The following is a 15,949-nucleotide window of genomic DNA, read 5'->3' as shown; positions in this document are numbered from 1 at the left end:
TCAGCACCCTCTTTTCTGAGGAACTGCCTTCCCCCACACCAGTCTACATGTTTATAATGAGAAATCAGGCACCTATTGCAATCTGGGCCTATTGCTCCCTTTCCAGGAAGTTGCAGATTTGGACTGAGAGGTTCTAGGTGCAGTCTGATTGCTCTCCTGACTGGAGCTATAAACTGAGAAACTGTGGGAAGCCACATCCAGCTATGTGAACAGAGCCTGAGAGGAGAGGAGAGAGGACAAGAGCCAAAACAAAAATGGAAAAATGGAAAAAACAAGCAAAAAATTTGGTAACCTGCATATCTAAGAATAGTCATAAAAAAGTAAATTTGGTTATTTCTACTGGAAAGAATAGCATACAACTATTACACTTTCGAGAGACTTCCCTGGTGGTCCAATGGTTAAAAGTCCATGCTTGCAATGCAAGGATCCTGGGTTCGATCCACTAGACCCCACAACCAAGATCCCGCAGCCGAATTAAAACAAAAAAGTTACACTCTTTGAAACCTACAGTGTGAAAAATTCTTTTGATGGAAAAAACATTATATATAGTATTAATGAAAAGAAACAGCTCACAGTGGAGAAAGTATGGTGTATCTGGGTTTAAATTCTACCCTTGATACTTGATTAAGGCTCCTTGAACTATAGTTCCTTTATCTTTCTGAGTCTTAGTTCTTCTCTATAAATAGGATATTTATCTAATAAATTGTAGAATTAAGATAATATTGTCAAGAGCCTAACACAGTGCTGGCTCATAGCACAAAATTATACATTTTTATTATTGCTTGTATGTGAATAAAGTATATGTGTATTAGTATTTTATGTATATTTAAATTGAGATTATTATTGTGTTAAAAGTGATGAAATTCTAAATTTTGTGGAATAAAATTGTTTTCAGAATATAAATGTTTAAGGAAGAAATAACTTATTCAGGTTAAAAATTAATGGTGGAACCTCTCATTTTTGTTGCAGTGTGGTATTGTTTAGGGTACACTGACACCATGTTTCCATATTTCAGAAGCTGGAGATCTGATAATTAGTGTTCAGCCTTTCCTTTTTGTAAATTAGTGAATAAAAATAAATTTTCTGGAACTTGAGAGTAACGAGTCATTGATGGATCTTCCTTGCCCCTTTTCTTTAGTCTCATGATGTTAGGCAGTGTAGGGTGAGTGAGTACATGTACATGGGTAGGTGTGTGTTCTGGAGAGTTGTTCTAGTGTTCAAAAACATTGGCTTTTCCCGCCTCCCAGGATGGTGGAAACACTGGAAGTGAATGGTAAGGGATCCTGCCTGAGAGCATTTTAAATTATGCCCTTTGCCAAAAGGCAGATTAAATTGTGAAGGCAGACAGTAAGGTGTCTTCAGTTAAAGGTGAGAACAGAGGTAGGGATCAGAGAGAGTGTTTGTGTGTAGTACTTTGCCTTGAGAAAATGCCATTATGATCTAGGAAACAGATGTTGCCAGCATGGGCTGCTCTCTGAGTCAAAAAAGTAGTTTTGTTGTATGGAACAATTCTTTATGTATATTTTAAATATTTCAGGAGCCACTGGAAGTGGGGAAATGGTCTGTACAATATGTCAAGAAGAGTATTCAGAAGCTCCCAATGAAATGGTTATATGTGATAAGTGTGGCCAAGGTAAGCATTGATTTGTTTTAATCTTGTGGAAACGTTTGTTATATACTTAATGCCCCTGTTGATGATTAATGATTAAAAATTCTTTACATTGGTAATTTGAAGCTCTTACCATAAGTTTAGTCATCAGTTATAAATATATTAATGTAGGAAAGAGAATACTAAAATGCCTTCTTTAAATTGTGTTGCAGTATTTATTAATAAAATAGAATTTGCTTTATGCTTTTTTTGATATTAAGGATATCATCAATTGTGTCACACACCTCATATTGATTCCAGTGTGATTGATTCAGATGAAAAATGGCTCTGTCGACAGTGTGTTTTTGCAACAACAACAAAGGTATCTTTTAAGTGTTTCGGGCTAATGCCCTAAATGGAAATTTGTAAGGCGCTATCAACGTAATGATTGTGTACGTTGAAAGTTTATCTGAATGAAATGAGCAGTCAGTGCTGGGTAGAAAGAGGTACTGCTTATTGTTTGACTAATGATGCTTAAGTGACTTGCAACTATTCTTGCACTTTATTCTGATAGTGGTCTTGGAATTGGGGCAGTAATTTGAAAGAAAAGACAATAAAATAAAGATTATTATTGGTCAAACAGTTTGTGATATGGTAAGAAATTGAGAATGAAAATTTCTTTGGAAGTTTCAGAAGCATTTTAAAATTAGAGAATTATATTTAAAATTTTATCCTTCACTCTTTTAAATAACTTTTTCCCTCTAATATAGAGGGGTGGTGCGCTTAAGAAAGGACCAAATGCCAAAGCATTGCAAGTCATGAAGCAGACGTTACCCTATAGTGTGGCAGACCTTGAATGGGATGCAGGTCATAAAACCAATGTCCAGCAATGTTACTGCTATTGTGGAGGCCCTGGAGAGTAAGTAAATACAGTTATTTAATGCCCTTAATTTTTAATTGCTTATATTGTCTACTTTATTTTTGTTACTGATTATGGTATTGGAGTGATAGTGAATTGTAAATGCATGAAAGTATCAGTAAAGAATATTGGGGAGGATTAGAGGCCATAGTTTTATTTATATACCATTAAATGTTTGCTGAATAAGCGAGCCAGCAAACAGTTCTAAGAATGTTTAGAAATTTACCTTTAATTTCTGATCACTAGTTCTAGTTCTGCTCTTTGAAACTAAACCCATGCATCTTATTTTTTGTAGAGGTAGCTCTTAAAATAGTGAAGTCCAATAATCATATTTCCCACTCTCTCAGTGACATACCAAGTGTTCTCTCATCTAGGCTAAAATCTCCATTCACATCAAACATTCTTTATGAACTCCGTTTTTGTTGCTCTTTGGTTTTTGAAAGTTTACTCTTGAAATACGGTGTCATGATTTCAAAATGCAGTGTTTCCAGGAATAGTCTGACAATATAATGAGGCTGTTAAAAGTTCTAGGTATTATGCTTCTGTTATTGCAAGGAAAGATTGTGTTACCTCTCTTTGGTTGAATATGTCCCATCATATTCTTTTGGCTCATTCTGGGTTTGTTGGTGGTTGGCTAAAACTTATAGTTCTTTTTTTCATATAAACTGATATTAAACCAAATTGTGTATCATGTATTTGTGCTACATGTAAAAAATGTTAATGAATAACTTTACATTTAACTCTATTTAAATTAAAATTATTGGTTTTTTAAATCTTATTGGACTCCACGTTTCTTACGACAGAGGTGCTCTCTAGAGGATGCAGGGACATATAAGTTGTTCAGTGCTGAAAACATGAATAAGTGAACATATAAATTATTTTTATTTCTTCATTCTACCTTGTCTCTGATCTTATGGAATTTTTATTTGTGGTTTAACATTTTTATAATATTTTTCAGTTTTTGGTCTTTTGCAGATTTGAAAAAATTATGTCTGGTTTCTTTAAATCATTTATAAAAGAGATACAGTGAAAAGAGATGGATCTTTTTCCTTTAATCATTTATACCTAGTGTTTTGAAAGTGAAAGTGAAGCCGCTCAGTCATGTCTGACTCTTTGCGACCCCAGGCAAGAGTACCTGAGTGGGTTGCCATTTCCTTCTCCAGGGGATCTTCCCAACCCAGGGATAAAACCCAGATCTCCCGCATTTCAGGCAGACGCTTTACCCTCTGAGCCACCAGGGAAGTTTGTAGACATTATTTTATGAAGCAGATTATTCATTGTTCTTTAATCCCTTGACTACATGAACTATGTTTGATATTGCTAACACTTTAACACCTAACAGAGTACCTGGAAAATAGTATTCATTAGTTTTTTGCCTTACTAGTAGTTGTCTTGCCTTTGCATGTGTATGGCTTAAGATTAATGGTGGGGCTCACTTAATGAGCAAAAGAATTTGAAGAAAAGGTATTAATTTGGTGGCAAATAAGGATATTTATATATTAAAACCATGTACTAACTAAAAAGAGACTTACCTTCAGCTGAAGATTCAGTTTTAGTATGTTCAGCTATCTGAAAGAGGACAAAATCTGTCACAGAGCCTTTATACTGGTGGAATCTTAGATTAGGTTTGTTAATTATGTTAATCAAATTTATTAAATTGCTATACTCCTTTGCGTTATAACGAACAAGAATAATGGAAACACAGTGAGGAATAAAGTTGCCTATGGTCATTTGGTGTATAGGACAAAATAGCTCTACATATTGGTGACCTCTGAGACTGTGGATGTGAAAAAAAAAATCACAGACTTGTCAAAGATCCTTTACTAATTTAGGACCCATGTTTCCCATCTGGTCCAGTGGCAAAGAATCCACCTGCAAATGCAGGAGACGCAGAGACATGGGTTTGATCCTGGGGTTGGGAAGATCCCCTGGAGTAGGAAATAGTAACCCACTCCAGTATTCTTGCCTGGAAAATTTCCATGGACAGAGGAACCTCGCAGGCTACAGTTCATGGGGTTGCAAAGATTCAGACACTACTGAGTAACTAGTTGTGTGCATGCATGTGTGCACACACACACTCTTGTTAACCAGAAACAGTAGACATAGCTTTCAAGAGCTTATAAATTCTCAAGAATAAAAAGAGAAGGGATGATGTAGTCAATATTAATAAACTTTTTGGGAAGGAAAAAATTTAACACAATATCAGAACTATGATGCTATAATCACAACTATGTTCTGCACGTCACTTTTGTTGTGTTTTTTTTTAACCTTTACCTCATGAAAGGTAGTAATTTTAATCTTAAATTTTTTTGTATAGCTGGTATTTAAAGATGCTACAGTGCTGCAAATGTAAACAGTGGTTTCATGAAGCTTGTGTGCAATGCCTTCAAAAGCCAATGCTATTTGGAGACAGGTGAGAGAAGGGCATTTGAGCTTTACTGACTCATTTATCGTTTTTTTTTTTTTTTTTTTTTAGCTTTTAGAAGTTGTGTGTCTGTTTGCCTTTTCACATTTCTAAAGGTTTTTTTTTTTTTTTTTTTTTTAAGTTTGATTCGGAAAAGGTTCAGCTTAGAGGGAAAATATTGTTTAATATACTTAAATTATATGTAATTTTTAAAAAATGTAATTTTTGTGCTTTTGGATATTATTACAGAAAGCTTTTAAAGTATTTGACCAGTGATTATATTGGTACCTATTGCCCCACAATACTCTCTATTATTCTCATTGATACCTTTTTAAAAGAAGATCAAATAGGTCTCATGACAGGCAATTGGAAAAGGCCACAGAACCTTGATGCACAGTTTATATCTTAGATCTAAAGAATGTCAGAAGGCTGACCTAATGTCCTTTTTGATTAAGAGAATGTGAAATAGGGCTCTAGGAAGAAAAGTTATAGATAGAGCACTAAATGTAATATCAAAACCCCTAGGTTTAAATCCTAGTTTATGCAGTTTATTGTTTTTCTGACCTTAGCAAAGTCAGCTTGTCTTCTGGGCTTATTTTACCAGATTGTTTTGGACATGTAAAAGTAACAGTGACTATAACATATGAGAGCAGCCATCACAATTCTCAGTACAAGCAAGTCATTAGTAAGCTATACTTATATAAATCTGTATGTGAATTCTGAAGGTCTCTAATGGTTAAAAAAACTGATCCTGCCCCCCCCATATACAAACTGTTTCATTACTTGTCATTACTAGAGAAGGAATTCTTTACAGTGTCATGATTCAGATTATATTTTGCTTTGTGTATCAGTCCTTATGTCAATTGTAGGATATGTACTTGCTGAATATTAATTTTAATTGGTAAATAATTTGTATGTACTCTTGCTTGCTCAGTTACAACTTTCTTTTTCTTTAGGTTTTATACATTTATTTGCTCTGTCTGCAGTTCTGGACCAGAATACCTCAAACGTCTACCATTACAATGGTAAGTATGGACCTTTCTATTAAGGAGCAAAAGAAGAATTGTGTTTTAAATCTACAGGATGAAACTTTCCTATATACATTTACTTAGCTTAAAGAAAAATTTGTTCTTTATGCCTGGTTTTATTTCTTTTCCTTTATTTATCCTCAAGCCTGATGTTTTCTTTCCCAAAGGTTATCTAGTTTTATTGCTAACATAATAAGGCCATTCAGTTTCTAATGGCATAAAAAGTAACTTTGAAATATCTTTTAGATCTTCAAAATTCTTATTCATGTTTCTAGTTCTTTTGGGCCTTCAGAATACAGTAGAAGAGAGAAAGGTCTTATAATATACCAGTTTCTGCTTCAGTTAAGTAATCCTTGGGCATGGGAAGTATGATGAATTTTGGAGATTTACTGAAAATGCTTATAGTAAGTACTTAGATATTTTTGTTAAATGTTTTACATATTTTAGGAAAAGATAGGATTTAATTAATGAATCAGATAAAATCTGTTAAAGTGTGATCCATTTTATAGCTTATGTAGTAGTGAAAACATGAAATTTTAGATCATAAATTACTTTTAAACATCATTAAGAAATTGAATATCTTAAATTTTAGTTATTACTCAGGATAAATTAATGTTTTTCATTTATTTTCATATGTAATGATTTATTGTGAATATGACATGATATTAACCATCTGTTCATCTAAATACTTTGGATTTTTTTAATAGCTGGTTTTATAATAATAATGTGTGATTTAAAAATAATAACCAAAACATTATTTTCATATTATTTGATTATTTTTGGATTCCAGGGTAGATATAGCACACCTATGCCTTTACAACCTAAGTGTTATTCACAAGAAGAAATACTTTGATTCTGAACTTGAGCTTATGACATACATTAATGAAAACTGGGATAGATTGCACCCTGGAGAGGTAGGTGGTCTCAGAGCTAATATCATTAGCTACTTAATGTCTTTTTTACTTTGTTTTTGTTGAAGGCAGCTAAGGCACATGTGCAAGCCATACATCTAAAGTAGCATTGTATTTTTAGATAGCCTCACCAAAGTTATTTCTCCCTATCAGGATCAGCCCTCATTCTCCTGTTTGTTGCCTGTTAACTTGAGAAAAAATATAGGAGGAAATAAATTACTTAATTCTTCTGTTTTCTGAAGTGAGAATTGCTGTAGCTGAAGATAGAAGGGAGGGAGAAATCCTTATTACTGGGTATCCTATGGTTCCTCCTTCTTTTCTTCTAAGTTTACTGTAAACTTAGAGAGGTAATCAACATTCTTCTTTTCTCTATTTTTGGTACTGCCTTTTTTATCTTTGACTTTCAGAAACAGTGGGACCTGGTAGTAATGTTAGAAAAATAACAGAATGAAGTTAAACTGAATTGAGGATTATCCCTCTCATTCTCACATCTCATTTTTCTTTTCATTTGCAAAGTGTAACCACTCATGCTGTTTGTGAAGAGTTTTGTTTTTTTTTTATAAAAAGCAATATAAAAGTTAATGCATGTTCATTGAAGATTTGGAAAATACTGAACAGCACAAAGAAGAAAGTAACTAGAGTAACTTTAATATTTACCTTTTTAAAGATTTATTTAGAATTATTAAAATATAGATATTAAATGTTAAAATACAGATACTAAATTTTTTGTTCTATAATATGTGGAATAGATGTGTGAATTTTAGTCATGTGTTACTTTTTGAGGCAAAAACTAAACTGATATGAAATTTAGGAAGAATTTCTGCATCTGTAGCTTTTAGACAGGCAGTTTATAAGGTTCACATCAAATAAAGTATCAAGTTTCTGTTGTTCTGGGGGTTTTATGAGGCATCAGGGAGTGCACAGTACACATTTATTAAATGTAGTAGGTCAGTTGTATAAAATAAACACCTGTGAAATACTTAGATTTTAAAATCAATGATACTAAAATCAATTGAGCTAAGATTTTTGAGTGTTAGAAATTAGATTATAATATTCTCATTAAGTTTTCTGTTAAAAGCTTCTTTTAGATGACTGGAGAAAAAGTGAGTGACTTGTAAATATGATAAATTTTAATAAACTGATTAGTAATGGGAGAAGAAAATGTAAGGCACTGTTACGTATATTGTTCTTTATAGTCATCTGAATATTTAATGTCCTTATACATTAATTTGAAATACTTTTCTTCCTAGCAGTGATTCTTTTAGCACTTCATATGCAGATACATCTATATTTCTGTTAGTACACTTATGTTTTACATGATTAAAGTCTGCATTGCTTACTTCATGTAGATAGTGGGCATGCATATAAAAACTCAAGTTGTTTATTTCAAATGCTATCATTTTTTATTATAATAAAAATATAACTTAGATTTATTGAAAAAGCTGAAAATAGAAAATAATAAAAACTACAGGCTGTTTTTAAAGAAATGAGTTCAATTTATGAATTCTAGCTGTCTCAGTTCCAGCTGAACTTCTGCTATATATCAGAAAACATTTATTTCAGCAATAGGTACATGTTTTATTTTCTGAACCCTATGAGATAATGTCTTACATGTAAGAAATTTCAATTTCTTATTCTTTGCCCCAAATGGGAAAATATATCTTTATTTAAAAATTAAGAAAAACATGATTACAATCAAATATAACTTCATAACAAATGTTTTACTTTTCTAAGGAGTGTTCCCATTTTGGGGAGCCATCAGATTTATTATTAGAAGAAGTGACTTTCTAGTCATTTCTCATTGCTCTTTTTCCACATTAAAAAAAAGAAAACATTCAGATTGAGTAGGTTAGTCATCCCATTCTCTAGTTATTTATAGGTGGAAGTTCAGGTTTTAATTTTCTGTATTAATACTTTATATCTTAATATTGTAATTAGTTTTTAGAGTGAAGTTTTAATGATAAAAAGACCATAAAATTTGTAAGTAGTATTTGTTCATTGATATTCATTTAGTTTACTTTTAAATGTTTGTGGTAATAGAAGCAAAGATAATACAGACAATGTATTATTCCTAATTATTAAAGTAGTAAATCTTTGGCTAACTGAAATTGAATTGCAAATTGAGTTTTGTTACTAAAAGTTAGGTTAATAAAATTTTCTTTTTGTTTATATTTGTATTAAAAATCTTTTTATAAAGTAACATTAATTATAGTTATCCGAAATGATGTAATAGAGTTGGCCCTTCATATCTGGTTGATGCTGCATGGTTGGAACCGAGGGATACTGAGGGCCAACTGTACTTGCAAAACATGTGAATTACTGCATCTAAGTATATTACAGATACACCTCAGAGATACTGTGGTTTCAATTTCTGGCCGCTGCAACAAAACTAATACGCTATAAAGCAAATCACAAATTTTTGGTTTCCTAGTGCATATAAAAGTTATGCTTGTACCACACTGTAGTCTTTGTGTGCAATAGCATTATGTCTAAGAAAAGCAATGTACATACCTTAATTTAAAAACTGGGACTTCCCTGGTGGTCCAGTGGTTAAGACTTCACCCTCTAATAGAGGGGTTGTGGATTTGATCCCTGGTTGGGGAGCTGAGATCCCATATGCCTCCTGGCCAAAAACCCAAAATATAAAGCAGGAGCAGTATCGTAACAAATTCAGTAAAGATATAAAGACTTTAAAAATGTCCACATCAGAAAAAATTTTTTAAAGTAATGCTGTTGCAGGATGGTGCTGACAGTCTTGCATGAGGCAGTGTTACTACAAACCTTCAATTTGTAAAAATTGTAGGATCTGTGATGTACAGTAAAGTGAGATACAATGAAAGGAGGTATGCTTATATTGGTTATTTAAGTACCTTAGAATACTGAAGTCATTTTGAACATCAGTTCTTATTATATATGCTGTAGACTATATGAAAAGATGTTTACGCTAGAATTTTAGAGAGTCCATTTTAGAGAATACAGTTGATTGTGGAAGTACATGGAGTTGAGGTACTGACCCTTTCTGCCATCAAAAATCACATACACATTCGAGTTGGCCTGCCCTGTCTGCAGTTCTGCACCTGCAGATTCAACTGTCCGCAGTGTAGTATTGTAGTATGTATTTAGTGGGGGAAAAAATCCATACATAAGTTGACCCATGCAGTTCAGAGGTCAACTGTATATCCTTTCATACTGAAAGGTAAGGTTTAACATATATTATATATTTTCTTTTTTCTTGATTATTTTCAGGATTGCTATGTCAAGAGAAGCTGAAACTTTTAGAACATGTTAGAATACAGTGATAATTGCCTTATGTGATCTTGGTAAACATCTTTGAGAGTTGGTACCTTAGTGATTATCATATAGACTAAATCTAGTATTTGAGAAACTACTGTGTTTTGAATTATTTTTTTTTTGAGATAGTAAAAATATTTAGTATAATTTGACACCCCAAATAAAAGTTGCTTAAAATTTTTACATAGAATGAAGTGTTCAGAATGAGGTTCTATCAGATTGCTTTTGGAAGTTACAATGAGATATTAATACTTTTTGAAATCTGCCTATTATCATTTGTCTTTACTTCCTAATGTGATTTGAAATTTCAGTTTCATAAGGACAGCCCACTTTTCTGTTAGCTGTGGTCTTAAGTTTTAAATACTTAAAAGGTTGATAGAGCAGTGGGTTGAGTGCTACTTTACTTGAAGGATATAGGGAGAAAAGCATAGATAAAATGAAATACTATGGCAGAAACAATGTTTTGGCTAGAGAAAAATATAGTAGAGGTGGTATAATACTTTTAAGGGAAAATTATAAGAAATCTGGTTAAAAGCAGTACTTGGGGCCTTGAGTTGTATATTAGCATACAGAGTATATGTTGGTAAACAAATTACTTAAGCTGTTTGGCATACTTAAGCCTAGGTGGTGTGGAATTCAGTGTGGTAACTGAGGCGTATTTTATTGAAGGGAAGAATTTTAACTATACGTAATAGCATATATTGCTGTACAGAAATATATAACCCTGAAAGTGAAATCACAGTGTGAGATTAGTGTCAGTACAGGGAGGAACAAAAATGTTTCTTCTATTGAAGATCTATATTATAAACCTCATGGTCAGATGGAAGAACTAGAATATGATGCTCTTCTAATACAGATTATTTGATTAACAGTGTAATATTTGCACACTCTGTTTTCAAAATACAGTGAGGGAACCTTTGAGTGCATTATGCGAGTTGAAATAAACAGTCCTATGCAAAATAATCCCGGAGTACTGAAAGAACTTAGAGGTAAAATTTGAATTCTCTAGGCAAGAATATTGGAGTGGGTAGCCATTCCCTTTTCCAGGGGATCTTCTGACCCACGGATTGAACCTGTGTCTCCTGCATTGCAGGTAGATTCTGAGCCACCAGGGAGGCCCAGGAAATCATAGAGAACGGGTACCAAAAGAAAAAAAGAGAGTTTGTTGTGATTTTCAAAAAGTAAAAAGGAGTAGATATGAGAAATTCTAAACTTTTGTTGTTGAATGTCAGCAAAATTGTAGAGCAGATTTTTCTTGTGAAGAATTAAAAAGCAATCAGAAAAAATACCACTAGTTTATTAGGATAAATTATGTTAAATACCTTGGTTTCTTTTTTGATACGGTTAGCAGCACTGATACATCAAGTGCTAATGTGCATAGTATAACTCAGTTTTATATAAGATACTGAAATGTGAACTGGTTAAAATAAAATTTAAATGCATTTGTAGCTAATGAGTTAGTAGCAAAAGCAGTCATTGGCTTGGGAATGTTCTTGAGGGAGATTCTAATGGCGAGCCACAGGGTTCTGTGTTTGTCTCTGTCTTCAGTTCAAGAAGGATGACAGAATCAGGAAAAAAGATCATCTCAAACACTGAGCTGAAAACAAAATAAAATCAAAGTAGTTATAAAATTTTTCTTTTAGGCTTAAATATACAAACAGTATGGAAGAACAATGTATGATGGGGGATACTTGGCTTGATGGCAATTGATTTAATGAGATTTTAGAATTAAGGTGGGAGTAGGGGACCAGGACTTTGGCCACCTCATGCAAAGAGTTGACTTGTTGGAAAAGACTCATGCTGGGAGGGACTAGGGGCAGGAGGAGAAGGGGACAGAGGATGAGATGGCTGGATGGCATCACCAACTCGATGGACATGAGTTTGGGTAAACTCCGGGAGTTGGTGATGGACAGGGAAGCCTGGTGTGCTGTGGTTCATGGGGTCCCAAAGAGTCAGATATGACTGAGCAACTGAACTGAACTGAACTGAATGTGAAATAATCATGTGATGGTGCTGCTAAAAACCTTAACATAATCTTAATACGTAGCCCTCTTCAGTTCAGTTCAGTTGCTCAGTCGTGTCCGACTCGTTGCGACCCCATGAATCGCAGCACGCCAGGCCTCCCTGTCCATCACCAACTCCTGGAGTTCACTCAGACTCATGTACATCGAGTCAGTGATGCCATCCAGCCATCTCATCCTCTGTCGTCCCCTTCTCCTCCTGCCCCCAGTCCCTCCCAGCATCAGAGTCTTTTCCAATGAGTTAACTCTTCGCATGAAGTGGCCAAAGTACTGGAGTTTCAGCTTTAGCATCATTCCTTCCAAAGAAATCCCAGGGCTGATCTTCAGAATGGACTGGTTGGATCTCCTTGCAGTCCAAGGGACTCTCAAGAGTCTTCTCCAACACCACAGTTCAAATGCATCAATTCTTCTGCTCTCAGCCTTCTTCACAGTCCAACTCTCACATCCATACATGACCACTGGAAAAACCATAGCCTTGACTAGACGGACCTTTGTTGGCAAAGTAATGTTTCTGCTTTTCAATATGCTATCTAGGTTGGTCATAACTTTACTTCCAAGGAGTAAGTGTCTTTTAATTTCATGGCTGCAGTCACCATCTGCAGTGATTTTAGAGCCCCAAAAAGTAAAGTCTGACACTGTTTCCCCATCTATTTCACATGAAGTGATGGGACCAGATGCCATGATCTTCATTTTCTGAATGTTGAGCTTCGAGCGAGCTTTTTCACTCTCCTCTTTCACTTTCATCAAGAGGCTTTTGAGTTCCTCTTCACTTTCTGCCATAAGGGGGGTGTCATCTGCATATCTGAGGTTATTGGTATTTCTTCTGGCAATCTTGATTCCAGCTTGTGCTTCTTCCAGCCCTGTCAAATACTTGAAGAACTGCCTTGTATGAAAGAGAATCCAGGAAGGAATGTTTTGTTCACCCATGGAATGGGCTTCTTCATTAGGTTCCATTTGTGGTACTAGTTAAACCAAGGTTGCATGACTCTTGAGTACTATTAAAGGGATTACAGTATTAATGAAAAGTTGAATTAGGTGGATATCTCAGGTCTCTTTTGGATTATAAAGTCCGAGTCCATTATTTCTCCTTTAATAGAAAATTTCTGTCATTGGACACTTTAGAAATTACAATAGGAAGATGTGGTATGGTTAAGGAGAATGAGCACCAAACTTTCCTTTTCCTCTTAAAGTACCCAATACAGGCTCACAGTGGGCTCTCAGTGAATGTTGAAGGAATGTACTTAATTGTCGCTTGGGTTCAAATTCTACCTCTCTAGCTAACCATCAGTGTGAATTTGGGCAATTTAGGTTTATAGCTGTTGACTAATTGCTAAAATAAAAGTAGATGACTGTAAAAGTCTCTTCTACCTACCGTGTTCTATTTGACAGATTTATTTTTTTTTACTTGAAGTTCTGAGCTTTGGGATTTCAGCTGCTAAATAAAATTACTGGCAGTCATTTTGAAAGTCAATGGTGATATTTTGGAAAATTTTTCGTTGTTCATTTGTTTGAATTTTTATAGCTTTAATTGGAGATGGTCTTTTATAATTTAATTTTTTTCTATTCGGCCCTAGTCTTTAAACTTTGAAGAAAAGGCATAAATAACTCTGAAAGAAGCTTTTTTGAAACAAAATAGAGTATTTTTCAGAATTGAATGTTTGTATTTTAAAATGGTGTATGATGATAAAAACGTACTGAGTCACTTTGGATTTTAGGCTTAACCAAAGTCTGTAATTGGTATGAAAATAAAATCCCCAAATTTGTTATTTTTTCAAAGTTTATAGAGGTTGTTGGTTTGTGTTAGAAGTATTGGGAAATAAAATGACATGTTTATCATTACTTTTTATATTCTTTCCTGTTAATATCTATTAGAAGCTTTATAGTTGATATTAAAGTAATTCTAATGTATTATTACTTTCCCAGGTTATAGAATCAAAGTAAATTCAATGATAAATAATAAAATCCCATTTTTATTGTATTTTACAGTTTATGGTTCTTTCAAGCATACCATTTTATCTGTACAAGTATTGATAGTAGTAAAGAAACTAGTAAGGGATTTATACTCGCTTTTTTATATGTGAGAAAACAAGATTTGAGAGGCTAAATGGCCTTAAGTCACAAAGCTGGTCAGTGAGCACCTGAAATAAGAACTTTGATCTTCTGACAACTAGTCAGTCAACTTCTTTTGTATCACATTGCCTCTCTCACCTGTGTATTACTAATCGATGAAATTACAGTGCACTAAATTGTTTTTTTGATACTTCACAGCTGGCAGACACACCAAAATCTGAAAGATATGAGCATGTTCTGGAGGCATTAAATGATTACAAGACCATGTAAGTTATTTCATGTATCCCTATGAGGGAGATATTTGGTAAATATGAGGAATAATGGCATTAAGAATTGTGGGATTGGTGTAGAGTTAATACATACCATTTTAATGTCCTCTCTCAGTCATAGTAAACCAGTGATTCTCAAAGGTTGAAGAGGGGAGGAGCAGTTCTCTGGAAATGGTGGATGGAAGGCATATCAATATTTCAGAGGAATTTGGTCAGTTTAGTTGAAAAAGCATAATCAGTAATGACTTGTTCTTATAATTTAATCTGCTGAAAGTAAAACAGAATCATATTAGCTGGTAGGAATATGCAGAAGATAAGGGGATATATTAAAGAGAAGATAGGTTTTTAAATGATTGAGGTCTTCTATGATTTTAAGTTTAGTTAGTGCCATCTTTAGGAATAGTAGTAGTATTAGTGATCTAAGTTTTTGATAATTAAGTGACATTGATATATTCTTATATAAATCTTTGCCTTTTTTTTTAAAGGAGCATATCTACAGCTCTTAAAAATATTTTAAAAAGGCAATAGAAATAAAATGTATATGCTGGTTTCAACCAGCTATTGAATTATAACATTATTGTTTGTAACATGTTGCTTTTTTTGAACTTAGCAACATTTCCTCATTAAAAAATGTTATAATTACAAGTGTTTAGATCTTTAGGACAACTTAAAAAAGCCATAAAGTTACCTGAGCAGTTACTGTGCTGGTAAAAATACCTTATAGGACAATGAATTCTGTAATCCCAATTTAGTGTGCTAGAAATACCTTTGTTCCTGCTATGGTAGAAATGGGAGCTCCGGTTTCTCACACTTATATAAAAGTTGAATGGCAATCCAAGCACTTGGTAGTGGTTCTTAGGCCAGGCATGCTCTAGTAGAGCTAAGAGGGTATTTTAGAGTAAGGACTCTAAGGACTTTGGGAAAGGATTAGAGAACATATATTTCAGAAACCCAAGCCCACAAGAAATGTCATCTCTGCTCCAGGTTATTTCCAATTCCAGATCTGACATGCTAGACACTCCTTTTATTTTCTGGGCCTCTAGGATTGATGTACTTTTCCCCAATGCTCTTACCTATTTCTGGCCAGGGTTTCTCTCCTCACCGATTCACTCTGAAATAGAATTCTTTTTTCCCTAAACCTTTTTTGAGGTGTTTGTAACAGATAAGACTAAAAATGTGGAAAAGCACATTGAGACTAAAAAAGACACTACTCTGTACTCTTCTTTCTTTAAAAAGTTAGATGCTACATTTTAAAAAGAAAAGCAGACATGTGTTCTCCCTTCTAATACTATTCCTCTCTCCTACTCCCCTGTCATATCCTACTGTGGACTGGCTCTGGGGCAGATAAGAATCCAAGAAAGCAAAGGGAAAAAAACAAAAGTAAGGGGGTAGTATTGGGTATACTTTCATGTGTTTTATGACTGAGGGTCTTCATGTATATGTGTTCA

The 15,949-nt window shown here is 33.9% G+C and overlaps 1 protein-coding gene and 1 long non-coding RNA gene across 5 annotated transcripts in view; one reads left to right on the top strand and one right to left on the bottom strand.

The window, feature by feature from the left end:
* MTF2 (metal response element binding transcription factor 2) overlaps positions 1-15,949 on the top strand; it is a 73,884-nt gene that overhangs the window by 49,391 nt on the left and 8,544 nt on the right. For all 4 annotated transcript variants that reach the window (XM_025288254.3, XM_006061318.4, XM_006061320.3 and 1 more), the window contains 7 exons: positions 1,538-1,633; positions 1,870-1,970; positions 2,359-2,507; positions 4,825-4,920; positions 5,868-5,936; positions 6,730-6,853; positions 14,431-14,498. In XM_025288254.3, coding sequence (XP_025144039.1) covers positions 1,558-1,633; positions 1,870-1,970; positions 2,359-2,507; positions 4,825-4,920; positions 5,868-5,936; positions 6,730-6,853; positions 14,431-14,498 — 683 coding nt within the window. In that variant the 5' untranslated portion in view covers positions 1,538-1,557. The remainder of the gene's footprint in view (positions 1-1,537; positions 1,634-1,869; positions 1,971-2,358; positions 2,508-4,824; positions 4,921-5,867; positions 5,937-6,729; positions 6,854-14,430; positions 14,499-15,949) is intronic.
* On the bottom strand, positions 11,421-15,904 carry LOC112585624. Its single transcript, XR_003110109.3, has 2 exons — positions 14,596-15,904; positions 11,421-11,738 (listed from the first exon to the last, which is right to left on the bottom strand). It is a non-coding gene; the product is annotated as an uncharacterized LOC112585624 (long non-coding RNA).

This window comes from Bubalus bubalis, chromosome 6 (assembly GCF_019923935.1).
Source record: "Bubalus bubalis isolate 160015118507 breed Murrah chromosome 6, NDDB_SH_1, whole genome shotgun sequence".
NCBI lineage: Eukaryota > Metazoa > Chordata > Mammalia > Artiodactyla > Bovidae > Bubalus > Bubalus bubalis.
Note: the sequence above shows the minus strand (reverse complement) of the source record. Positions and strands in the feature narration are given on the sequence as shown.